This window comes from Oryctolagus cuniculus, chromosome 1 (genome assembly GCF_051225735.1).
Source record: "Oryctolagus cuniculus isolate XC-2025 breed Fujian yellow rabbit chromosome 1, ASM5122573v1, whole genome shotgun sequence".
Lineage (NCBI taxonomy): Eukaryota > Metazoa > Chordata > Mammalia > Lagomorpha > Leporidae > Oryctolagus > Oryctolagus cuniculus.
Genome location: NC_142867.1, coordinates 214,551,969 through 214,578,844, shown reverse-complemented (window position 1 = coordinate 214,578,844; position 26,876 = coordinate 214,551,969). Strand labels below are relative to the sequence as shown.

Below are 26,876 nucleotides of genomic sequence, written 5' to 3'. Positions count from 1 at the left end.
GGGAAAGCAAACTGGTTAAGCCACTATGGAAGTCAGTCTGGAGATTCCTCAGAAACCTGAATATAACCCTACCGTTCAACCCAGCCATCCCACTCCTTGGAATTTACCCAAAGGAAATTAAATTGGCAAACAAAAAAGCAGTCTGCACCTTAATGTTTATTGCAGCTCAATTCACAATAGCTAAGACCTGGAACCAACCCAAATGCCCATCAACAGTAGACTGGATAAAGAAATTATGGGACATGTACTCTATAGAATACTATACAGCAGTCAAAAACAATGAAACCCAGTCATTTGCAACAAGATGGAGGAATCTGGAAAACATCATGCTGAGTGAAGTAAGCCAGTCCCAAAGGGACAAATATCATATGTTCTCCCTGATCAGCGACAACTAACTGAGCACCAAAGGGGAAACTTGTTGAAGTGAAATGGACACTATGAGAAACAGTGACTTGATCAGCTCTTGTCCTGACGGTTGATGTACAATGTAATACTTTAGCCATTTTAGTATTTTTTTGTTCTAGTACCATTGGTTGAACTCTGTAATTAACACACAAGTATTCTTAGGTGTTTAAATTTTAACTGAAAAGTGATCCCTGTTAGGAATTTGGAAAACATTATGTTGAGTGAAATAAGCCAATCCCAAAGGGACAAATACCACTTGTTCTCCTTGATAGGTGACAACTAACAGCACCAAAAAGGAAACCTGTTAAAGTGAAATGAACACTATGAGAAACGGTGACTTGATCAGCCCTCATCCTGACTGTTGATGAGCAGCTTAATATGTTATCCCTCTTAGTATTTTTTTTGTTTGTTCTACTTAATACTTTTGGTTGAATACTGTAATCAATACACAATTCTTCTTAAGTGCTGAAACTTAACTGAAAAGTGATTGCTGTTAAATATAAGAGTGGGAATAAGAGAGGGAAGAGATGTGCAATTTGGGACATGCTCAAGCTGACTTACCTCAAACGGTAGAGTTAGAAACATACCAGGGGATTCCAATTCAATCCCATCAAGGTGGCATGTACCAATGCCATCTCACTAATCCCAGTGATCAATTTCTGTTCACAATTGATCATAATGATAGGACTAAGAACCAAAGGGATCACATAAACAAGAATAGTGTCTGCAAATACTAGCTGATAGAATAAAAAAGGGAGAGAACGATCCAACATGGGAAGTGAGATACACAGCAGACCCATAGAATGGCAGATGTCCTAAACAGCACTCTGGCCTCAGAATCAGCCCTTAAGGCATGCGGATCTGGCTGAAATGCCCATGAGAGTATTTCAGGCATGGAAAGCCAAGACACTCTGGGGAAAAAAAAAAACCTAAATGAAAGATCTCCGTGAGTGATATCCCAGTGGAAAGAATGGGTCATCAGAGAAGGAGGTACCTTTCTCTGAAGGGAGGAGAGAACTTCCACTTTAACCATGGCCTTGTCTAAATATGATCAGAGTCAGTGAACTCAGGGGGCTTCCATAGCCTTGGCAGCTCATGACAAGAGCCTAGGGTGATTACTGATGCCATAAACAAGAGTGTCAATTTGTTAAGTCAACAACAGGAGTCACTGTGCACTTACTCCTCATGTAGGATCTTTGTCCTTAGTGTACTGTACATTGAGATTTAATGCTATAACTAGTACTCAAACAGTATTTTTCACTTTATGTTTCTGTGTGGGAGCAAACTGTTGAAATCTTTACTTAATGTATGCTAAACTGATCTTCTGTATATAAAGAGAATTGAAAATGAATCTTGATGTGAATGGAAGGGGAGAGGGAGTGGATAAGGGGAGGGTTGCAGGTTGGAGGAACGTTATGGGGGGGAAGCCATTGTGATCCATATTCTGTACTTTGGAAATTTATATTCATTAAATAAAAGTTAAAAAAAAACAATAAATAAAAACTTTATTGATCTATTTTACAGACAAAAATAGATATGAAGATAGATAGACCACTCCCAAACACTGGCTCACTCTTCAAATGCCCAGTGACATTTAGTTGAGATCTCAATCCAGGTTTCCCACACAGGTGGCAAGAATCCAATTGCTTTTGCCATCACCACTTCCTCATGGGTCTACAATAACAGGAAGTTGGAGTTAGAAGCTGAAGCCTGGAATGGAACCCAAGTACTCATATGTGGGATGCAAGTGTCCTAATTGCTAGACTTAATTCTCAAGAACTCCAAATTCATACATTTTAATTAAAAAAAAAGGAGAGATCCTAACTAAGAAAGAGGTATATATTGTTTATAGACCATATGATCTCTTACACAGGAACTACAAGAATATCAACCATAAATCTAATAGAAACTCTATAAAGTGGTTGATATATCTAAGTATAATAAAATATAATAACTTTGTTGTGAATTAGCAATAAACTGTGAACTAATAAAATGGAAATTTTTACCCTGCTTGTTGACAAGGAACAATTATTTATAGTTGAAGAATTACTTGATTCAATAATTAGGATGTATAGTATCAAACTAAATTAGAATAAGGATTGCCAGATTAGACTCTTTGGAGGTACTTTTGCCTGAATCTGGTATCTGACTTCTTGTTGTTAATGAGTGTGTAAACTTGAGCAATCTGAGATTTCTACAAGTTTCTTTTTGATACTGTAGTTGTCCAAATTAATTTGTTTAGAATTAAACCATACTAGGAGGAGCTTACCCCTCCCCATTCCCTCATGTAACTCTATTTTCACCTCAGACACACAAATAAGTAAAAGCAACAATAAAGTGAAACAAGCTACTGTTCTGTGCAGCAAAATGATGAATATCAAAAACAGTGCAGTATGTTTAGTGAAAGAAGTAGAGAGTTAAGCAGTACATCCTGTATGATGCCAAGAGTATGAAATTCAGGAACAAGCAAAACTAATCTACGGTCAGAGAAACCACAACAGCAGATGCCTTTGGGGAAAATGAGGAATTGGTTAGAGAAAGTGTAGGGGAGCTTTATGGATGGTAAAAGCATTCTGTGATTTGAGTCTTGATTGGAGTAGTGGTTGCAGAGCCATATGCTGTTGTCAAGTCTCTGAACTGTATGCTCAGAAGGGGTCCAGTTTATTGTATATATATTTATACTCCCGTATGATGTTTTAAAATCTGATTGAAATATTCACAAAATTATACAGCACAGCTCCAAAATTTAAAAAATTCCAAAGAAATTAGTAGTATTTTATTAAAATAAGTAACTAGGGGAGAAACTGCATCTCCACATGTTGTGGGCATTCTGACCTAGTGGGACAATTATATTGTAGTTAGTACTCCTGATTCACAAGAGCAATGATAATAAAACACACAGAGTAATACACTGAGGGAGAAAGACAGTTGTGTGAGGGAGATCAGCAAGCTCTACTAGCAGGCATGAAGCCAGATCTCACTAGAAGGAATGACGTACCTTATGCCTACATAGGGATGCTCAGTGTAATTACAGCAATTCCCCCAAGTAATTCTAAAAACTTAGTGTCATTACAATCAAATTCAAAATGGAATTTGCAGTCTAACATGGACAGCATTTCAGGTATGTGGCAGTGGGACAATGGGTCTGCTCCGAGGGTAAATAAAAAAATTCAACTTTTTGCAAGGAAAACTTCCTTACACGATCAGGGTGCATAGTTTTCAAACATAGTAACCCCACAAGAACGATTGACCAAAAAAATTAAAATAGCAAACTGTTTAAAAAGTGCCAAAAACAAAACCTACACAAAATAATGTTTCCTGTTTTAGAGACACATGCAAAATGCTTATAGATCAAGTAATCTAATGTTTGGGAATTTCTTCAAAGCCAGCAGTCTGAGGATGGCATTACCGGGGCCTGTGTAGGCAGGGATGAACTGAGATTCCCCTTGGTTGATGAACTGAAGGCTGAGGGAAGGGTACATGTGTATTCATTGTTCTATGATCTCTGTTTTTGTACACATATGAACATGTTCATAAAAAAATCAATAGCCAATATTTTCAAAAATTAAATAGTCAAAGTTCCCTTCACACTGAGAAAAGTAATTTGCAAAACAAATACTAAGCAAGTACTTAAGGTATAATAGTCTTACAATTTGGTCAGAAAAGAATGAACAATGCAAGAGAAAAAATGAGTAGACCTAAAATCATCAAGTATACTCAAGATTTTTATACTGTGTATTTTGATTGTTTGCATATATTCTGTTTTTTAATTCAGTGAAGTCAGTCGTGTGGGTTTTGTAATCAGAAGACCACAGTGACTACCACAAAAATGAGTAACATATTTATAATCTAATTGTCTCTTCTCAGGCTTTGTCCACAGTATGCAAGTACGATAGCTATTCCAACCCCACTGCACATTACATGGGCAGTGCTAATGGGAGGATTGACCGAATCTAAGGTCACATTCTTTCGCTGGTTTCCCTTTCTATTTTATTATAGCCGTATAAGCACTGCTTTGTAGTTAAACCTTTTTCATTATTAGCCTCTAACAGACAATCTTGGAAAAGACTACCAAGAAGCCCAAGCAACAGAAATTTAAATTACAGAAGTGACAGCAGAGGCAAGATTTCTTCAAATACTTGCCAGGGCAATTGAAACAATCAATATTTTCTGATTTCCAGGAAGATCTAATTTTACTGCCTCTTAACCCCTGTTTTCCCTACTTTTTTTTTCTGCAATAGCTATGATTTCACTCTTCACTTTCCTGTCATTCCTTCAATGCTGGAGTCCTTTGAGAATTTTAGATGTACTACACAATCACAATGCCATCATCTTAGGTGCAGAAAAATGCTATCACCCTTGAGGTATGTCCATACCTCAAATTTTGTATCAAGCTGAGGAACAGAGCACTCTTAATGCCCTTTCTGTAGTCCTTTTATGCTACACAGAGAGTGCCCTAAAATTATTTCAGGGTAAATAGTTCCTGGTTTTATCAGAAGAAGGTGAAGATATGCCGTGTTGATAGTTTTCCTGTAGTTTCTTTAAAAGAAAATGTAGGAAGAAGAGTAGCTATCCAGTTTCTAATACATTCCACGAATGGATGTACCCTTTATCCCATACAACCCTAGTGCACAGATGAGGAAACTTAAGTTTAGCCACGATCACATACAAAGCAGAACTAACAGTATTTCAACTGTGTTCTCGCTCAAGAGCCAACTTAGGTTCTGCGTTTTATTTAAGAAGTTAATAAAGGCAAAGCTACTTCTATTGAACGTGGGTTTATGAATTTTAATGTTTGAAGAATATGGGCGTTTAACAAAATACCTACTCATAACTTACTTCTCCCCCCGCCCCAAGAGTGTCAGAACTGAGAATATAGAATGAAATGAACTATTTTAAAATGATTTCCTGAAATGCTTATCATGTTCTCATTCATTGGTAAATAATGCTGAAACACTTTAAGTATTTATCTGTGTTTCTTTATCATGGCTTACTAATGAGGTCCATGTTAGCTTAGTATTTCTCTTTTTATTTGATGAATCATTAAAATTTTAAATCTGATTTTAACATGCATTATAAAAATAATAATGGAATATTATACCCTTTATGACATTTTCTAAAAATTCAGAGTGCTTGTACTATAAGATATCATTGGCTTTTTACATGGGAGGAATTTTGTCTGAATAATTATAGCTTTTGCCTTAACAATTGCATGTCACAACTTCTTTTGAAGACCCTTCCTGACTGCAGACAGCAACAAGGAATTTTCTCATTTACTTATTTTTGATATTTTACCTGCAAATGGGGGTAGGAGTAGGTGCTACTCCGGGGTTGCACTCTTGGAAGATGTAGTTACACAGCAAAGCCTCAGCGGCTGGCCGGCACAGTGGGCTCACTGCTTTCAGTTCATTCCAGGCAGTGTGAACCAGTAGCTCTTGGGCCTCCTCAGGGTCCGCGTAGGAGGTGTTGAAAAACACAAGCGCATCCTTTGCCAGGACTGTGTTACACACCTCCCCTCTGTACTGGGCGCAGTAGCCTTGGTTATCTTTCTGTGGTTTACTGAAAGAAGCAATGAACAATGTTCCCATCACATGTCAGTTCTTGGCATTCATTCTGAGTTTTTTTCAGTTTCCACATCTGCATCACAGAAATAGGAGAAAACTCTACTAGCAAATTGGTTGAAGGCTCCATCTGAATATTGTCTTCGTTTCCAGCTGCAATGATGTCATCTCATTTAAATTTGCATAAATGTTGATATTGAGCCTTTCGTTATCTTCACATAAAGCATTTAAAGTAAGAAAATTTAACAAATAGGAATTTATGGGAAATTTTTAAATCGTTAGGAGACCCCATTAATTACAAATCCTCATCAACTAAACTTTAAAGCCAAACCATTAAAATAAGATAGAGCACGTGTAAGTGCAACAATGATGTTGCAGGAAACACATCTGTGCTTTAGAAGAATATCTTGCAATATAGAATCATCCTTTAATTCATATTAGCCTTTTAATAATTAGCTAACTTTTTAAAAAATAGATTTATTTATTTGAAAGAGAGATTTCTTTTGTCCACCGGTTTACTCCCCAGATGACTCCGATGGCCTGGGCTGGGCCAGGCCAAAGCCAGGAGCCAGGAGCTTCTTCTAGGTCTCCCACATGGGTGCAGGGGCCCAAGCACTTGGGCCATCCTCTGCTGCTTTCCCAGGCCATAGCAGAGAGCTGGATCGGAAGAGCAGCCTTATGGGATGCCAGTCAGAGGCAGCATCTTTACCCACTGTGCCACAACGCCAGCCCCTAATTAATTAACATGACTTTTACTCAATCATTTCATTTGTGGGAGATTCTCTCAAATGAAGGCCTTGTAGAAGCAAACATGAAGGTCCCATGAAAATTTACATGAGGAGAAAGTGAAAAAATACACAGAGAAATAGTTTATGATCCAGGCCGTTAGGGAACCCGGGCTGTGACAGTTCTGAGAAAGAAACCCACGAGGATGCTGTACTTTAAGATACTGAATAATAGCAGGAGTAACTCAAGCTGATCTGTAAAATGATCATACATGTTGGTGTACTAGCTCAATAAAAGAGGATGAAGACGAGCCCGGGGGCCTTTTCACTTTACAGAAGAAATGGCATCGTTTGCGCTTCTCAGCTGAGCACCGCTCCTTCAGGTCCCAGTTACCTGATCACTGCTGGGGATTGTTGTTCTTCAGTTGTCCATGAGTATTAAAAAATAAAACCACAATCATGTTTTCCCTTAATTATACAGGAAAAATGCATTTTGAAAAACATTGGAAACAAAAAAAAATACAAAAGAAAAATGAATGAAAATAGACCCAGAGATTAAGATTATTGATGTTAGATGAATAATCCCTCTCTCTGGATCTATACTGCTGCTTTGATAAAAGTCCTAGAAACTCTTGGGAACATCTCCAGTGTGGTTTCATACTATTTAAGCCTCATTCAGTTTTGATCACTCACTACATAATGCAAAAGAAAAAAGGAGAAAACAGAATAGGTTTTAATAGAAACTAGACATTCCTTTTAATTTTTGTTTTTTCTTCCTAATACCTTGATGACCACTCCCTGGCTTATGAAAATCCTTTCATTGTTGGGGAAAAAAACATAGAAACAAAAAGTCTAAGATTAGTTTTAGTTTTCTGCATCACTCTGACATTCTCTGGAGTAGTAAGAACTTGGCTTTGGTAGCAGATTAGATTATCTCCACAACCAAGCATATGAATTAAAAAAGAATCATACAATGAATAACATATGTTATATATTTAGGAGAGACTTCTAAAAAGTGCATGGAAAAATAGAATAAAACGATAAATCTATTTTGGTGCAAAAAATCGATATCCATGCATGTGAGAATTGTTAAAAAAATCTCATGGAAAATGCATATTATGAAAAAACCACTCATAGATTTAAACAATTTTTGCACCAAAATAGACTTATCTTTTAATTCTGTTTTCTCTGAACTTTTCAAAGTTCCTATATGCATGTATATAGGTGTACGTCTATATGTATATATGTATATGATCTTTATAAATGTTTCTAAGACATCTTTATCTACATCTATGTATCATTTAGCTCATATCATCTATCTCCTATAGACTGCCTACTTAGTTTCAATGTTTCCACTGCGTCCTTTAAATTTTGCCCTCTTTCGCATAGATTTTAGGCAGTGATCCAATCTTAGAATAGACGGAGGAAAATTGGGCTATTGTGTTCCTCAGCCTCTTCAACCTATCACTTAAAAATTCCGAAAAGGAGCTCAGAGCAGGAACCAGGAGAATGAGATGAACACCAAGAATTCCCACGGGTGTCTCGTGCAGCCTTTTGCAATCACTGCGATCCCTCCCCGCCTAGCTGAAGTAGTGCTCACTGCATGCAGTTCTCTGGACTGCTGGTGGGGCAATGCCAGGAGCAGTTGGTGCAGTTTCTCATAGTGGGCAGAGGTCACAGGGCTCCTTCCACAGAATGCTTGTTATTTTACACTGACCTGCCAGACTACCTTCTAAAATTGCTGCTTATTGCTGCCCATGGGGCCAGCTCCTCTCTTGCCTGTCACCAAACTAAACCTAGCTGACACCTCTTTCTGTAAACATCCTTTTTTTTTTACAGGCAACATTTTACAGGGATGTTTGATCCCAAATCATCCTTTTAGTTTATTTTGTAACAGACACCTCTATATGGCCAAATGGAATATTTACATGATTCTCACTACACTTCTCAGTCTATTGCTCTCTTGTTAGCTGTGTAAATCACACCCAGTAGAACATCTTTAAAGGCTCTGTTCTGATTCCCACGAAAGGGATGTCTACTCTAGAACACACGGCTTTGTCCAAGGACATACACAGATTGCCATCCCTGGCATGTCTGGGTTATGGATCACCCCATTACTCTAGGGAAACCCCACGCCGTTTCTCCCCTCCATCTCTCTCTCTCAGGGCAGCCCACTGATAGCTGGACCTCTCCTCCAGTTCAGGCAAATCTTCTTCCCTTCTAGAACAACAACAAAAGGTACATCATGATTTTCACTGTTTCTCTGCAATATATTTCCATGTATTTTGTAAGTAATTTTTAAAGTATATTTTTCTTTATTAACAATAAACAAAATTGTATATATTTATTGTATACAACATTATTTGAATAATCTATAAATTATGGAATGGCTACCCATACTTTATGTTACATACTTATTTTTATAAACTTATTTTTTGTGGTGATTTTAAGAATACACTACATAGAAATCAACTATAATCACCATGATGTACAATAGACCATTGAACTTACAGGTATTCCTACTATCTAACTGAAATTTTGTCTAATGCTAACTAGTTTTATATATATATATATATATATATATGAGCTAAGGATGGTTTTAAATTATTGAAAAGGAAGCAAAAGATATTTAATGACAAGTGAAAGCTATGCGAAATTTAAACCTCATCATTTATAATATGAATTTTGCTAGAACAGAACCAGGTTTTCTATTTACGCAGTGTGTGTGGCTGCTTTTGTGCTACAATAACAGGACTGAACAGTTGTAACAGGGATAGTGTGGCCCACAGAGCCAAGGATATTTAGTATCTCACCCCTTGCAGAAAATGTTTGCTGTCCCCTGTTGTAAAACACAGATCAAATGTCGTTTTTCTCAAATGCCAAAGCCAATGTCCTCACCAAGGAGGATATGACCTCTTTTGAAATTTTTCATGTTTATTTCAACTAAATTAATACTTATTCACATGTAAAATAAAGAGTTGTATAAAAAGGAACATTTTAAGATTTTGCACAATTTGAAAATTAAGCAAATACTTTTCATATTCTATATAATTGTACATATTTCAATCATAATCAGTATATATATCACTGTAAATATAGTTTTGCAGCCAATGTTTTTATTTAGCACATTATAAATGTTTGCCTTTGATACTGGTTAATTTTCAAGATCAGTTTTTTGACCATTTGTATCAATTTCCCTCATTGGTAGGGAATAAATATATTGCTCACATATTTCACTAATAAATCTATTTTGAATATTATTGCCCATAATTCTTACAACATAGGACAGATTGCTAAAAGTGGGCATATTCAGTCAACAGCTATAACCATTTTAAGGTTCCTGATTAAAGCTGCAGTATATTTTCTAGAAAGATTATAGCAATTTTCTTTCCACAGGAGAATTTGAGCAAGCTTATGTTACCATGAAAAATGGTTTGGGATTATTTTTTAATTAGTGTTTATTTAACCACATGTACTAATGAGTTTAAATTTTTAACTTGACTTTAGTTGCACATGAATCACCTGTTTCTGCCCTTTGAATCCATGAGCTTTCTTTCACTATTAAGGTGCCATGTAATTAATTTTCATATATGTGTTTCCTCTAGTAAAATATAAATTCCTTTAAGGCTGGGAATATGTATAATTTGGTTTGTTTCTCTACTTTACCATATATAGTGCCAACAATAGAGTAATTACAATAGAGTAATTGACTTAAAAATGCACACACAAGGGTGTGGAGTCGTGCAGATGTTCCTGGGATGCCACATCCCACATTAGAATGCCTGGGGTTAAGCAGTGGCACAACTTCAAATTCCAGCTTTTCTGCTAAAACACATCATGCAAGGCCCTAGGTGACGGCTCCAGCTGGGTCCCTGTTATCAGCTTGGGAGACACAGATTGAGATCCAAGATCTTGGTTTGGCTTGGCCTTGCCATGGCTGGTATGGCCACTTAGGGAGTGAACAGGTGGGTGGGAGAACTCTCTTTTCTCTGTCTACTGTCTCTGACTCTCTGCCTTTCTAATAAAAAAAAAAATTTAAACACACAGGGAGGACAGGTGTGCTGAATTCCATGTGAATGAAAGATGTCTCCTCTTCATTGGTAGCCTGCATTTTATTCTAACATTTACCATTTTCATATTGTATATCCCTTCAGCAGAAATTCGGCTTTATCATAGAATCCTTAAGGGTTAGTACTCTATTAGAACTGTGACAGTCATATATATCAATAAGTATCCAACAGATAAATAAATACATGAACATTGGGGAGAAACCAAATTTTCTTATGCAATGATTTTTTTCATTCCATGGAATTTGAATGAATGGCTGGAGTTCTGGATTCTGCTGTATTACTGTAGCCCTTGATTAAGGAGGTCTAGTGCCGCAGTTATGTATCCTGCCTGAATTCAGATGGAGGGTTTGTAGCTTGCTAGTTGTCTCATCTTCAGGACTCTTGGTGTATCAAATTTATCATATAAAAAAACAAACATAATAGTAGTTCTTCCCTTTAAAGTCACTGAAATGTTAAAATGAGAAAATGTTGCTCATAAATGTATTACAAACAGCTGGAATTGTCATTACTACTATTCCTAATTAATACTTCTGAATTTCAAGTCTATCATTGGTTAAAATTAGAAATAGTTATCACATTACATAGCTTTTATGAAAGCCAATTCTAATAATTATTCCCAGTGGAACACTGTCAGTTACAAAATGGACTATTACAAGGTGAGACTTTCTCATGTTCATGATAGAACTATGAGGGAGAGGTTGGGGGTCCTTTCTTTGTTCCGTTTCCAACCGTGTCATTTACTGGCTGTGTAAGCCACTCGAACATTATGTTCCAGTGAACCTAAGTGAACCTTATCAAACAAACTTTCTTAGTTTCTTTTCTGTAAAATAGTGATGACAATGACACCTACTTCATAGGGACATCTTGAGGATGTCTTAGCACCATATCTGACATACAAGTACTAAACAGATGTTACCTATCTCTCTCTTCGTCATCATTATTATCTTGTAAGAGTGTCAAAAGGATTATAAAGTTTCTGAAAGTTTACAGTGCTCAGCAAATAAGAAACAATAAATGGCATGTCAAATAAAAAAATACAACAAAGCAATAGATTAGTATAACAACAGTATCTTACCTCCATTCTATTACAGGTAAAGAAGTTCCCACGGGAAATCAAATTAAAAAAGAAAAGAAAAAAAAGTTAGTGCCTTTTCATCTCATGATGTGACAAAGACAGTTTGGTACTGCTAACATCTCAGTTTCTAAAACAATTTCTCTGCTTCCACTCTCTATCAAATATGGCACTGGCAGGCAGATTTGGAGATTAGGAAAACACTGTCTGCAGGAACTGTCAGTCATGGGCATCATTATCAGCTCCTTTGCAAACTGAATCGACCATGGAGTTCACCAAGCAAGGCAGTGTCTCAGCTCAGAATTCTTCTCCATGAGCTACCAGGACACTTTGTCTTAAGACACCAAGATGAGTCAGTGCAAGAAGGGAGATGGTAAAGGATAAATTAGAAAACTGTTATTCTCATAGACTCAGCTGGCTTCAAGGGCTTGCAAGCTGTGCAGTCAGCAGGATCCTAAGCTCTGAAGGACCAGTGCTTAGTTTAATACTCTGCTCTTACTGTCTTAAAATACTTAGTATTTTTGAACAAGGGACCTTGCATTTTTATTTTGCAGTGGGCCCTACAAATTTTGTAGCTGGTTATGCCATCCAAGGTGAAACTCAGGGTTCTGAGGAGACTCCCACTAGGGATGCTCCATCTCAGACTTTCCCAAGACATGAGAGCCCTTGGAAGGGTGAACTATGGCCAGCATTTCTGCATTATTTCATCTTATATTTGTATGCAAAATTTGGAACTTCACAATATTCTCCAGGCTATATGGTTTATTTCCTCTTTGTCCTCCAAAATCCCCATTATAAAAGGAAAAAATAAAACTTATGTATGGTCTAAAACCAATGTACTGTATGAGAACTTCTCTGAATGTCAAGGTCCACCTCCTTGAAAAGGTTGTAGATCCATTTTGGCATTTTAAGAATTCTAAACTGAACTCTTCTGAGAATGCAATCTTCCTGAAATACAACAATTTCATATTTCCAATCATTTCCTTTCAAATTTGGAAGAGTTAGAGACTGCAAAGGTCTTACCATCTTGAGCTTTTGACTTTTCTGTGTCGTGATGGGCTTTTTATTAAATCAACCTGAAGATGAGACTTAGAAACCAATTTTTTTTCTTTCAAAAGGAATGGAGTTTTATTATGTTTTCACAAAATGGAAAAGGTAGTAGTATATGGTTATTAATTTGTTAACACACTAGTGGTATTTCCAGAAATCTTAACAAAATTTTTATCTTTCTTACTATAAATTTATTTGGAAATGATGTATCAGTTTGAATTTGAAAACCTTATCAATTAGATTTCTTGATAAATAACATGGAATGTGATCAAAATAGGGATCCATTTTCCTCATTCTAATGAAATCATAATAGCTCACTAAACAGCCACTGAGAATGATAATATGGTTAATGCACACACATATAAATACACACCTATATAGCAGATTATAGACCCTTACGAAAAAGGAAGCAGCAAGAATGTAAGAATAATCAAAGGTTGATTTTTCAGGAAATACATTTTAGTCTAATAAATATTTTTAGCAGAAACACAAAAATATAAGGAAGTAGTCATTTTTCAAGAACTAGCTAGAAAACATTGCAAGTGTTCTACGTTAAATAAAACTGTAGAAAGATAATGTGCCTTTATATACGATAAAAATAAGTGTTAACAATGCAAAAAATAAGTCTGAAACATTTATTTACATAGCATATTACACAGTCTAATCAATACGATTTATAAATTTTTTAACCTTTTTTTTAAACATTAGATGCAGTAATCATCAGGGTAGTGAAACTAAATAAACTAAGTTTAGGCAAATTGATGTTAAGTGAACTAACTGGGTGAATGAGTATTACGAATGTATGCATCTCTTCAAAACATTGGTATTTTCATTGCAATTATTCATTGCACTGATTCGCCTTGTGTTCATTTGATTCTTTTCACCTGTGGTTGGCATGTTCTCAAATAATCATTGGATATATTTAAATTACACACACACAATCTGACATTTCCTTTAGAATGTCCAGAGGGCACAATCACCCAACCTTTATTTTAATAAGTAGGCTCTGCCACCAGACAAATAACTTTGGTTCTCAATCATCAGATGAAGGTGGAAGGCGCTTCAGTAAGAACAAGAGGAAAGGAGATAAATTATTCCTCTAGATCTTCTCATTTTTCAATATTTTCTGTGTACATCATTACAAAATATCTAAAGTTTTTTTTTTTTAAACTAAGACTCAGAGACTAGCACCCAAAGCCAAGGATTTGGGTTTTGTTTTTTTAAAAATATTACTGGGGCAGATATCTGGTGCAGTGGTCTGTTTGCCACTTGGGATGGCTGCATCCCATATTGGAAAGCCTGAATAAAGTCCTGGCTCCTCTACTTCCATTCCAGCTTCTGTAAAAAAAATATGATTTACTTATTTGAAAGACATAGAGGGTGAGAGAGGGAAGGAGGGTGAGAGGGAGAGAAGGAGAGAGGAAGGGAGAGAGAGAGAATCTTTTATCTACTGATTCACTCCCCAAATGGCATCAATGGCCAGGACCAGGCCAAAGCCAGGGACCAGGAACACCATCTGGGTCTCCCACATGGGTGGCAGCGGATCAGATACTTGGGCCATCATCTGCTGCTTTCCCACACAGAGCAGCAGGGATCCATCAGCTCCCTGATATGGGCTATCAGTGTTGCAAGCGACAGCTCAGACCACCGTGCCACAATGCCAACCCCTCTCCTGCCACCAATTCCAGCTTCTTGCTAATGTGCAACCCTGGAGACCGCTGACAATGGCTCCATTCTTGGGATCCTGCCATCCATGTGGGAGGCGAGGATTGAGTTCTACACTTCTGGCTTCTGCTTTCTGGATGTCCTGGATGCTAGGGGTATTTCGGGAGTAAACCAATGGAGTGGGAGCTTTCTCTGTCTTCCTGTCTCTTTCTCTGCACTTCAAATAAAACCAAAATAAAAAAAAAATCTTTAAAAAGTAGTGTTACTTTCTGAAAAGAATCACAGCCACTCCCACCATTTGGACCATAGAGACATGTGTTTCCTGTCAGCCCAATGAACATTAGCATGTCTGCAACACAGAGGCATTGATAACCCATCGAGGCATTGAAAGGCCTGGGTTTCAATAGTGATTTGTCATTACTAGATACATGAGTTTGAGCATCTCTTTGAGCCTTGATTTCCTCATCTGTAAAATGGAGATAATAAAAGTAAATTCAAATTATGTCTGTCTATATCTGTCTATTTCGCATTGGCACTGGAAATGTCATTTGTGATTTTTAGCATTGTTATTAGAGAAGCAGCAACAGTCAACAGAGAAATGACTAAAACAAGTTCTCTTCAGGGAAATGCCTTTGCTTCCTTCTTTGTAAATCATCTTCTCCTTCAACTTGCCAGAGAAACTATAGAAGTGGAGGAAGGACAGATACACTGCTGCAGTCAGCCAGGTCTCCCCTCCCCTCCCCTCCCCTCCTCCCCTCCCCCTCCCTCTCCTCCTCTCCTCCCTTGTTTCTCTCCCTCGCTTCCTGCTTTCCCCTCCCCTCCCCTCCCCTCCCCTCCCCTCCCCTCCCCTCCCCTCCCCTCCCCTCCCCTCCCCTCCCCTCCCCTCCCCTCCTCTCCTCTCCTCTCCTCTCCTCTCCTCTCCTCTCCTCTCCTCTCCTCTCCTCGATCTTGAATGAAAGAACGGCTCATGGTGGGAAGAGAGAAACAGGGAGATTTAAACTACACCACCAAGGCCAAAGGCAGGAGCCAGAAACTCAACCCAGGGGGCTTGTGTGGGTGGGTAGAAGAAACCCAATTCTTTGGGCCATCACTGCTGCCTTCCAGGTTCTACATTAGTAAAAGCTGGAGTTGGGAGTGAAAGCTGGGTATTGGACCCAGGTACTCTGATATACGTAAGCATCTTAATCTCTAGGCTAAACGTCTGCCTCCACACAGTGGAGTTTTAAGCTGGATAAGAATATGATTTTTCATCATAAACCTTAGTTTAAAATCTTGGAAAGGATTTCCTCCCCAGAGGGAATAGGAGATTCTAGAAAGCACAGTCCCGCAGTTCCCAATGGTTGGAGGAAAATAAGTTCATGTTAATATCAGTTTAAGATTGTTACATACACCGGACACTATAATCTTAGATATTTTTAACCTCTCTGGTTGCACTTGAATTTATGAGACATTTAAAGTTGTTCTGCCTATGACGTATGTCCAAGATGGCTCCTGAGTCACTGTGCACTTACTCCTCATGTAGGATCTCTGTCCTTAATGTGCTGTACATTGAGACTTAATGCTATAACGAGTACTCAAACAGTATATTTCACTTTGTGTTTCTATGGGGGTGCAAACGACTGAAATCTTTACTTAATGTATACTAAACTGATCTTCTCTAAAAAAAAAAAAAAAAAAAGAAGAAGAAGAAATTATCAATTCCCAACTTGACTCTCACTGGGATTAAACATGACAATAGGTCTGATCTGATTTCATCATCATTTAAAAAATCATCTATTATTTTTCACTTTATGTTTCTGTGTGGGAGCTAACTGTTGAAATCTTTACTTAATGTATGCTCAACTGATCTTCTGTATATAAAGAGAATCGAAAATGAATCTTGATGTGAATGGAAGGGGAGAGGGAGTGGGAGAGGGGAGGGTTGCGGGTGGGAGGGACGTTATGGGGGGGAAGCCATTGTAATCTATAAGCCGTACTTTGGAAATTTATATTCATTAAATAAAAGTTAAAAAAATAAAAATTAAAAAAAAAAGTTGTTCTGCAATCCACAGTGGAGTTTTGGAAGAAACTTGGGAAACAGATCAGGGTTTTAGTCAACAATCAGCTCCAGAATTCTGGCCCTTTCCACGTAGGCCACTTCTCACTTTGCTGAGGGACCAGAGCCCACATGCTTCTAGTAGTGAGAAGAGCTGGATTCCTTTGTGATGCTGTCCTGATCATGTTCTGCAACAAGAACAAGCAGACCCCAGAGTGTGAAGAAAACATCAAGATGTATGCGAGATTTGCAACACCCAACTGCCAGAAAGTCACGAGCAATGGCTGAACAAATGTCATGGATTTTTATGCCTACTTCCATTCTGGGGGAATGAAAGGTCTAGGAAACCCCTTCACTTTTGTTGAGATGGGTAGGCTGGGATCTAGGATTGTCATTTTGATCATCTAAGAGATACTGCTAATACTGTCCAACAATTTTAAATTAGAGCTGCAATTTAAATTTTAGTAAGCCAAGGAAGAAATCTGCATGGATTTTTTTTTTACCAGTTAATATGACCAAAGGATATGGAATAGGGTGAACACAGCTTTACATTAATGCTGAATGCTGGGCAAAGTGGTACCTACACGGCCCAAACCTCAGGGTAATTCTACTGCTGAAGAACTAGAATAGATAGAAGGGAGATGAAAATGGTATGTGATTTAGAGGCGTAAAGACAGATTGTAATAGTAACTGGGCATGGACACCTATTGAAACATTTAGTACTAAAGTTGTATTTGAAAATTCCCTCATTTTAAGATGGAAGTTCCAACAGAATAGAGACGAACCAGTGCCAAAGAGAATGTAGCTATAGTACTTGGGAGGAAAGAATTAGCTAAGATAGATTTCTTTTTTTGGACAGGCAGAGTTAGACAGTGAGAGAAAGAGAGAGACAGAGAGAAAGGTCTTCCTTCCTCTGTTGGTTAACTCCCGGCGTGGCTGCTAAGGCCGGCACACTGCGCCGATCCGGAGCCAGGAGCCAGGTGCTTCCTCCTGGTCTCCCATGGGGTGCAGGGCCCAAGGACCTGGGCCATCCTCCACTGCCCTCCTGGGCCACAGCAGACAGCTGGCCTGGAAGAGGAGCAACCGGGACAGAACCGGCGCCCCAACTGGGACTAGAACCACAGGTGGAGGATTAGCCCTAGTGAGCTCTGGCGCCAGCCGCTAAGATAGATTACTACTTCAAGAGCAAGTAGGGAAAGAAAAACGAAGTTAATTTAAGGGTAAGTGGTAGTTTCTAGACGACTAAGAAAATCGAGGGATGCCCTCTTTCATTGTGCTTCCATGTGTTTATTACAGAAATATCTCCAAATTTTCTTTATCTGTTTTTGGGTTGGTTGGTTGGGGAGAGGGGAAGAAGAGATGGGATAGGAGATAAGGAAGAAGTCCAAGAACCCTGCAATCATAAACAAGCAATCTTATATCAAAATTGGATTTTTTTAAAGATTCCAAAAACTTCTGATAGTCACCAATCCTTGTCGTACCTTTAAAACGATCTGGAGGGCCGGCGCCGCGGCTCACTAGGCTAATCCTCCGCCTAGCGGCGCCGGCACACCGGGTTCTAGTCCCGGTCGGGGCGCCGGATTCTGTCCCGGTTGCCCCTCTTCCAGGCCAGCCCTCTGCTGTGGCCAGGGAGTGCAGTGGAGGATGGCCCAGGTGCTTGGGCCCTGCACCCCATGGGAGACCAGGAAAAGCACCTGGCTCCTGGCTCCTGCCATCGGATCAGCGCGGTGCGCCGGCCGCAGCGCGCCGGCCGCGGCGGCCATTGGAGGGTGAACCAACGGCAAAGGAAGACCTTTCTCTCTGTCTCTCTCTCTCACTGTCCACTCTGCCTGTCAAAAAAAAAAAAATAAAAAAAAAAATAAATAAAAAAATAAAACGATCTGGAAAAGTCAATAAAGCTTTGGCCTGCTTCTGAAACATACAGCTGTTCTGAAACAAGAAAGCTGCCTGACCGTAAAAGAACACTTACCTTCTGTGTCTAACTGGGGAACATCTGGTAGCAATTTAGTGTGGCTACTGGCTGTTACTCATTAATTCTTTTCCTTTTATTAAAAACAAAACAAAATACCTTTAATCAACTTAAAGCCAGACAAAGCCACCATGAAATGTCAGGGGATGGTGAATATTTTGTTGATATGAGCTCAGTCTGCCCAGGTGGGTGAAGGGCTCAGTGGTAAGGGGACACTGTGTTACTGCGGTGTGACCCCAGGCCTGCAAATTATCTGCAATGCCAGGGGGAAATGAATGTACAGACCCCTCAGACATGAAAAGACCATGTAACAAGATGGAGGATTAAATCCCCTGTATCAATTATGATATGAAATTTAAAGTTCTATTTTTTTGCATAACAGAGTAAAACATCAGCTCTTGAAATGCAAATACCAAAATTATGTGGTACATTTTGGGGGATAGGAGATTCCAACAGTATACCAGATTTCTCCCTACTGCCCATTATATATATATATTCTAGTTTTAAACTTTTAAAAATTTGTATTTATTTTCATTCCATTTGAAAAGCAGAGAGAGAGAGAGAGAGAGAGGCCATCTTCCACAAACTGGAAAACCAGGACTGGGCCAGGCCAAAGCCCAAAGCCTGGAACTGAAGCCAGGTCTCCCATGTGGGTAGTAGGAAGCCACACCTTGAGCCATCACCTGCTGCCTACCAAGGTAGCCATTGGTAGAAAGCTAGATCAGACGCAGAAAGCAGGAGCCCAGACCCAGTTCCCAGTGGCATCTTAGCTTCTGCGCAAAGCATCCATGTCCTAACTTTTAAATGCAGGTATTGAAAGTCATAGACCTTGTAGTCAGTTTAACAAAGAATCATTGCAGAAGGTGGGAGTGTTGCTAGAATGGGGAATGGCTCTCAGTAGAGGGGGGGATAATGACCACAGACTCATCTCTGTACTGTAGACTAGATAAGCACAGACAAAACTTTGGACATCGCTCCCTGAGAAGGACCTACATGGGAGACGCGAATATGTGTTTTCCTCTTCTGAAGCCCTGTGTCTATTTTGATGGCCTCTGGCTGGCTCAGGCTACGCTCATTACAGGGATCATGGGCTGTCTTGCTGGTCTCTGCCACAGGGCTAAGGGTTCTGATGACAAAGAGAAGGCATCTTGCCAAATACCTGGCATCCTGGTGAGTTTAAATCACAACTTGAGCCTCTCCGGGTTGTGACTGGAGGGGAAATGCAGCTTCCTGGTTCCCAGGGGAGAGGTTCCAAAAATTTTTTTTTTCTGACTTCTTTTGATGACTACCAGCAAATGTAATGACCCGGGAAGAATTATATCACATTTCTCACACAATGCATAGGGATTTAGGGAGACACATGTAAGGGGCTTGAGAAAAGGAAGGTGGATTTTTATTTTTTATTTTTCAGGCGCTAGAAAAACCATCAGCTCTTTCCATTTTCAGTATTCCAGCTGGGATAAGTAAATAAACAGATGGAGTAAAGCTTCAAAGTGAAACTCAAGGCATGTGTCTGAGGGGGCGGTGGACTACAGGACATCAGGGGAGGATGGGCTGGCTGAAGTGAAAGACAGGAGATTTTGGGGTGGTAAGGCAGTGTTTCCAGGGTGGCAAGGCAGGGAATGATGTCTGACTTGAGCTCTGGACCTCTGGTCAGCCTACTGGAGGCCCAAGGAGACAGGGATTTAAGCAGGTGTCACAAGCAGGCCCTAGGAGATCTGGGAAGCACAAGACCACACTCCTTTGAAGTGATCCTGAGTTAAAGTGGTTCCAAGATCCCTTTTCACCAAAGTGGCACAGATTCCCGGAATATCCACGCAGGGAGCAGTGAAGTTTTGGAGATGACTCCTCAATGATCCATGTGGACCTTCCAAAGGCGTCTTGCGGGTCTAACCAAAAAGAACCGGTCAAAGAGAGGAAGAAAGAATGGCAGACGCCTCGTGGGGGTTTGGAGGACGTCCTCAGTGGCATTTGTGAGACCCTCTTATCAGATCTTCCTGGGAGAATTTTGGGAAAAGTGGAAGATTGTCACATCTCCTAATAATCAGTAATACCCACTAGAAACGCAGTTCCGAGGTTGAACAAAAGGGTCTTGTGGTGTTTATTAATTAAAGCAAGAAATAATGCTAGATGTGCAGTGGTTTTCCAGATAATAGACATGTTTCTGATTTATCATGTCCACTGTAGACCTTTCCAATAATTTCTTCTTTTTTCCCAAATTTTTGACTAACGACTCACTCCTTCACTTGAGCTCCAACATTGCACAATACTATGATTCTCTATATAGACAGATTTAGATGTTGCTCATGCAGCTCAGAAGGGGGCAAGTTCCCATGCCCAAGTTACTTCTTTATTGCTGCCTGCTCAGCCTATACCCAAGTTTCCAGATGACTCTGTAGCAGTGATTATAAACACACACTTTCCAGAGTGGTTAAAGTCTCACTTCCATGGTGTACAGCCTCCCCCCACTTTCAAGCTGACCACCATACCACTGCTGTTTCTAAGGTCCATTGACTAGCAAAGTCATTGCTGGTGGCAATCTTCATGACTCTTGCTCTATTGAGGTTAAATGCATCTGTCCTCTTCTCTCTGTACTAATTTATATTGCTGTTGTTCAAACCTTGACTACTTTTCTAGACTCCTTGAAGAGTCTCCCAACTGCTTGCTATGCCTCCTAGCCTCTCGACACCCCTGTATCTCTTAGTCTGCTAAAGGATATATCTGACCACAGCACTTGCTTCTTCTAAAATAATTAAATGATTTCCAATTGATGGAAGAATGCATTTAACCTCCTCAGATTGTTTATAACCTGGCTAGATCCCACATTTAAACCCTTTCTTCCCTTTTTCCATCTCACTCAAGTCTATAATGTTCTGGATTTGCCAACTAACTTGCTGTTTTCTGAAAACACTTCAGCCTTATTCCTCTCATTCCCACATGTTGTGTTCATAGGGAACCTCTTTCCCAATGATTCCCTTAAGCTTTCTCTTCTTTTGCTCTGCTCTTGAACTTTGTCCATACTTCTACAGTAGAATGTGACTTATATCACAATATATGTGGCTGAATGACTTCCTTTCTAGACTGGAAGTTCTTGGAAAGCAAAATCTATTTGTCAATTAAGTTTTTATTCATTATTCTACCCAGTACAATGGCCCACATCCAGTGCATTTAATAAATGCTTATAAAAATGCTTTGTTAACAGTGTAGTGATATGTAAAAAAAATAATATTTTATGAGTATTTGTTAACTTGAGTTGAATTTACTTTAAGGAGTCTTGCCCTTCTCTGGGAGAGATGATTTCCCATAGCTGATATGATATCTCTAGACACTGTACAAAGATATCCTGGGGGAGAAGGCAGAGGGAACCTTGGTACTGGCGTCTTCTCTTTCCTTCAGAGGCTTGGCTGCCTTGTTCAATGCTGCCTATATAGCTCTCTTTGGCCTCTGTTACCGCATATTAAAAAAATCACAGATGTTACTTGAAAGTTGCCCATCAGGGGAGATCAAAGAAGCGATACTGTAATAAGAAACAGCCGGCTCTGGGAGCGGGCCCTGGGCACAGGCTGTTCCTGGGCTTGCCTTACATGCCAGGCCAAACACCTCTCTGCTGATCCTTGTGCAATAGGCCCACTATGAATATAACACGCTTGGCACTTCCTGGTAGAGGGATTATTTCAACTCTAGGAATTGCATAAATGTTCTCAGAAGCCTTTGGGGCATTTACATTTTAAAAATAAATCTTTATAACTTGACACAAATATCCTAGAAATCCATGTGTCAGCCCTTTTCCTCGAAAACACCTGTAAGTCTTGCAGGCATGAGACAGGAAGGGAAAACAACCACAAGGATAACGCTCAAAGGTAAAAATGCCCTCAGGAAACAGACATGCAGGAATTGCCTCCGCTGTGTCAAGCCAGCTGCCAACTTTCTCTTCCAAAGCCTTGGGGAGTTTGACACTTTCCGTGATGAAGTCAGAGGAAGGAAGGCAGGAAGGGAGGAAGGGCGGGAGGGAGGGAGGAAGGAAAGGTAAGAGCAGGAGGAGGGAGAGAAAGGAGGTAGGGAAAGGAGGGAGGGATCAGGGGAATAGAGGAAGGAGATGATAGAGGCAGAAATAAACTTGAAGCTGTTACTCATAACTTGGGCAAACATTTGAAAATTTCATTCTTGAGGCAACAAATCAGCTAACATCAAAATCTAGGTTGCCTTTGGAGAATTCCCCATGGAGGAGGAAACAGCCCCAAGATTAGGGTAACACAGAAAAGAAAAGGGATTTTTTCCCCCAATGTACCATGTGGCAAACTGCCAACTCTCCCTTACCCCAGAGCAATGCAGCCATGAAGGGCTATCCTACCTGCTATGCTGATGGTGGCTGCAGCCTTTGCAGTACTGATTTTTTCTCCATGTTTATTGGTAGCTATGCATGTGTAGAGTCCTGGCTTGGTGATAAATAGCTGCAGTCTTGAGTCAATCACTCGGTCTTTCACACTCTCTTGAATGGACCCAGAAGAAACCTGATGGAGTAGGGGGAAATAAAAGATAGAACAAGGTCAAGGCATTCCTAATATACTTCATCAGTAGAGCAGAAGGGAAAAGCATTAGGATTATGACCAAAAGGCATGTGGTAGATTGCAGAAATAAAAAAAAAAAAAAAAATTCCTTGCGTATGCCCATGTCCTTATAATCTGACATTCAGCTCTTCTCTCAAGAGACAGCATCTGCCTCCAGACTTTAAATCTAGATTAACCTTAGTATGTGTTTTAGAATGACTGAGCAGGGACTTGAAAAGTTCTTGCATTTTGTGGTCTGCTTCCTCATTGATCTTGGAACATGTGGCTTTTTTTCAACAAACCAGAGATAACCTTCTCAAAGGTAAACATGTCCATTTATCCTCACTGCTGTAAATTGGAGCCAACATCAACCATTAGACATTGCAATAAGGCTTATTCTGGACCAACTAGTATGCAGTCAACCTGCCAATCACAGAACTCAGATCAGCCAAGAGTAGGCAATCCTATCCCCAAATCACCAAAATCATCCAGTTGACCCACAGAGAGATTAAAGCACTAATAAATGGTTATTGTAAAGCCACTAACCATTGGTGGTGATTTTTGATACATCAATAGATAACTATGTAAGATATGAAGATATACTATACGGATCATCCAGGATGTGTCTTCTGTGTTCCGAAGAGAGAGTCAAATAAGAGCGCTTCAGTCTTCCGGGCTGATTTTCTTAGAACTTTTGGCTGGTTCCTCATGCGTGTACATATCAGATGGGTGGTTACCAAGAAAACAGGGATGTGAAGCCAAGTCTGTCAGTGAGGCATGGCATGCATAATGCTGCACTACTCAAATGTCCGTACAGAGCCAGAATTCCAATGCAACGTTAGCCCATAATTGACACTTTCATGTATATGAGTGCTCATTCACTAGTTGTCATCGTTCCTTCTCTATAATAAAGACGACTGCCCAAACCATTCTATTAAGTTGCAGAATTAGAATTTGCATCCTAGCTGGTCTGACACCAAAACCTATGCTTATCATCATTTTGTTCCCTAATCCTTCCCTAGACCTAAATGAGAGAGCAAGCAAAGTGTCATTAGGACACAAGAGCAGTAACAACAATAATATGAACCAATCAACCGACCATGAACGAAATAAATGCCTGATAAATGTTGCTAGGGGATGGCACTGTTTTTTTAAGAAAATTTGTCATTGTTTTCTTGATCATTATATCATGTCTGATAATTCTCTTAACTAGATAGGAGGGAAATGATGGCAGTTTGAGGAAAATTTGAGAGGAATGTCAATGTCAGTGAAGTAGCCTATGGTATGCCTGGACTTTTTCAAGTGGAACCATGGAGGAGTGGATGTGGGTGGCACGGCTGTCTGAGCTCGTCTCCAAAGAGATGCCTCTGTCTACTATTAAGGAGTGAGAGTGAGGATGAGGAATGTGGAGCCAGTTATTTTACTGTTCTGCATGAGAGAGGATTTTCATAGATAGACCGGCAAAGACGAGGGAAGCCCTAGGGTGAGATCAGCTTTCTTCCTAGCTGCAAGGTGGCTGCCCTTCACAGCACCACGGACTCTCTGTAGCAATTAAGTAGTTATTAGTGAAAATTAGTTCTATCAGCCTCTTTGCCTTTTTAGTCTCTACTTTCGCTGCTAATCTCAATTGTAAGATAAAAACTGGTTTAAGTGAGTATTAATTTACTTTAACTGGGAAACTTCCCAGGCAAAATAAAATATTATAGCATTTTTCCCAGCTAAGCAGATTGGAGTCTATGAAAAATTAATAAAGCAGATAAAAATACCTTTGAGACATACACTTAGCTGGGAATTCCAACTGAATTCATCATTATCATATTTATCAAAGAGGTAATGGCTTACGGATATGAGTGTCCCACTTAGGTCAAATGAACTGAACAATTTGAAACACGATTTTGGACTCTCCCTGAATTTTAATACAAAGCAACAATGAGAAAAAAGCTAAACACTCCAAATCTCTATGCTCAATCCATATGCTTTATGCTATTTTATATTTTGTTTATACATGCAATCACTCTAGTTTATGTTAAGTGAAGTCTGTACAGCAGTTGTTTTCTTTCTTCAAAAAATTGGGACCTTCCTTCAAGCAGTGGACTGTGTGATGCTTTGGAGACAACTTAGAAAAAAGCAGTCCCCCAGACAGTGCCTAGACTTTCACTATTTTCATGTTCGCACCTAGGAAAGTCATTCCTAAACTCCTCCTCAAGGTCACCGAAAACATCCTTGGAAAGAAAGAGAAGCAACTTTTCCACCTGCCTGACCTCTCTTCTCCTGGACCTCGTCCAGGTGTTGAAATACTTCTACAAAGAGACCAGTAAGTTCCGAGGCTCACGGCTGGATTACAACGTGGCTCCCAAATGCTTTTCCTCCTGTGTCCAGAGGTCCTGCTTGATTCGCTGTGACTCATGCACAGCAGGCCTTGTTAGTCCTAGTTTGAATTTGTTTTTCTTTCTACAAAGATCACCCTGACCAACACTTTAGTATTTTTGATGACCTAAAAATAAAAACAACCCTTTGCCCTTCGTTTTGATCTTTTTGCCCTCTAGGTTTATAAGATCAAAGGCATGAGCTTAGATTGTTGCTGTGAGCTTTTACCAAGGTATGTTAAGCAATGGAATACAGTCTACTTCCTATATTTATAGGTTCCGCATCTGAGGATTCAACCAAACTCATATATAAAAAAAAAAAAAAAAACAGAAAAAATAAAATTGCATCTGCCCTGAACACATACAGACTTTTTTCTCTTGCCATTCTACTAGAAAATACAACATAGTTAAATTATATGAAGTATTATAGGTAATCTAAAGATGATGTAAACTACATGGGAAGCTGGGCATAAGTTATATGACTACTATGCCATATAAAACAAGGGACTTGAGCATCTGCAGATGTGGGCATTGTAGGAGGTGCCAAATATCCTGAAGACACTGATGGACAACTCTACTTACGTGAGGTGACTGGACCTGGCATTTACAATAAATACATGATTTTCTCCCAAGTCACACAGGCATAACTGACCTAGAGGAGCAGAGTAATAACTCTCTGCTCTGGGAGAGTGTTCTTTTTCTCTGAGGAAATGGATATCTTAATTTACTTAACCATAGTAATCACTTCACTATGTGTGTGTGTATATATGTGTATATATATATAAACATTATGCTGTGTGCTTTAAATATACACAAGAGTAGTACTTTAAACTGTTCATGGAAAATGTGTGTGATGAAAAAGCTATGCATGGATTTTCATTTTTTTGCACCAAAATAAGCTTATGTTTTCATTCCATTTTTTCTGTGACCATTTTGAATTATCTTCCATAATAAAAAAAATAGTAGAATAGGAAGCTCTATCAAATAGGCATCATAAATTGAACCTGAAATAATGTGTCTGACAACTCTTTGTTTTTAAAGAATTTTTTTTAAATTTATTTGATAGAATTGCAGACAGAGAGGAGAGACAGAGGGAAAGGTCTTGCATCCGCTGGTTCACTCTCCAGAGGGCCTCAATGGTTGGAGCTGGGCCATTCCAAAGCCAGGAGCCAGGAGCTTCTTCCGGGTCTCCTAAATGGGTGCAAGTGCCCAAGCACTTGGGCCATCCTCCACTGCCTTCCCAGACCATAGGCAGAGAGCTGGACTGGAAGAGAGGCATCGGAACATGAACTGGTGCCAATATGGGATGCGAGCACAGCAGGCCAAAGACTTAACCTACTACCCCACAGCACCAGCCTCTAAAAATTCTCTTAAGGTGATAAAGCAGCGTAGACCTGTGGGATATTTTTAT

The 26,876-nt window shown here is 39.4% G+C and overlaps 1 protein-coding gene and 1 long non-coding RNA gene across 4 annotated transcripts in view; one reads left to right on the top strand and one right to left on the bottom strand.

Moving 5' to 3' along the window:
• The window catches only part of MUSK (muscle associated receptor tyrosine kinase), a 103,012-nt gene that overhangs the window by 22,718 nt on the left and 53,418 nt on the right, over nt 1-26,876 (bottom strand). For all 3 annotated transcript variants that reach the window (XM_089301533.1, XM_051843297.3, XM_051843304.3), the window contains 3 exons: nt 22,904-23,063; nt 11,837-11,843; nt 5,701-5,964 (listed from right to left, as the gene is read on the bottom strand). In XM_089301533.1, the coding sequence (XP_089157659.1) occupies nt 5,701-5,964; nt 11,837-11,843; nt 22,904-23,063 (431 nt within the window). The remainder of the gene's footprint in view (nt 1-5,700; nt 5,965-11,836; nt 11,844-22,903; nt 23,064-26,876) is intronic.
• LOC149128855 (uncharacterized) overlaps nt 1-26,876 on the top strand; it is an 84,996-nt gene that overhangs the window by 49,243 nt on the left and 8,877 nt on the right. The gene's annotated exons all lie outside the window — the stretch shown is intronic.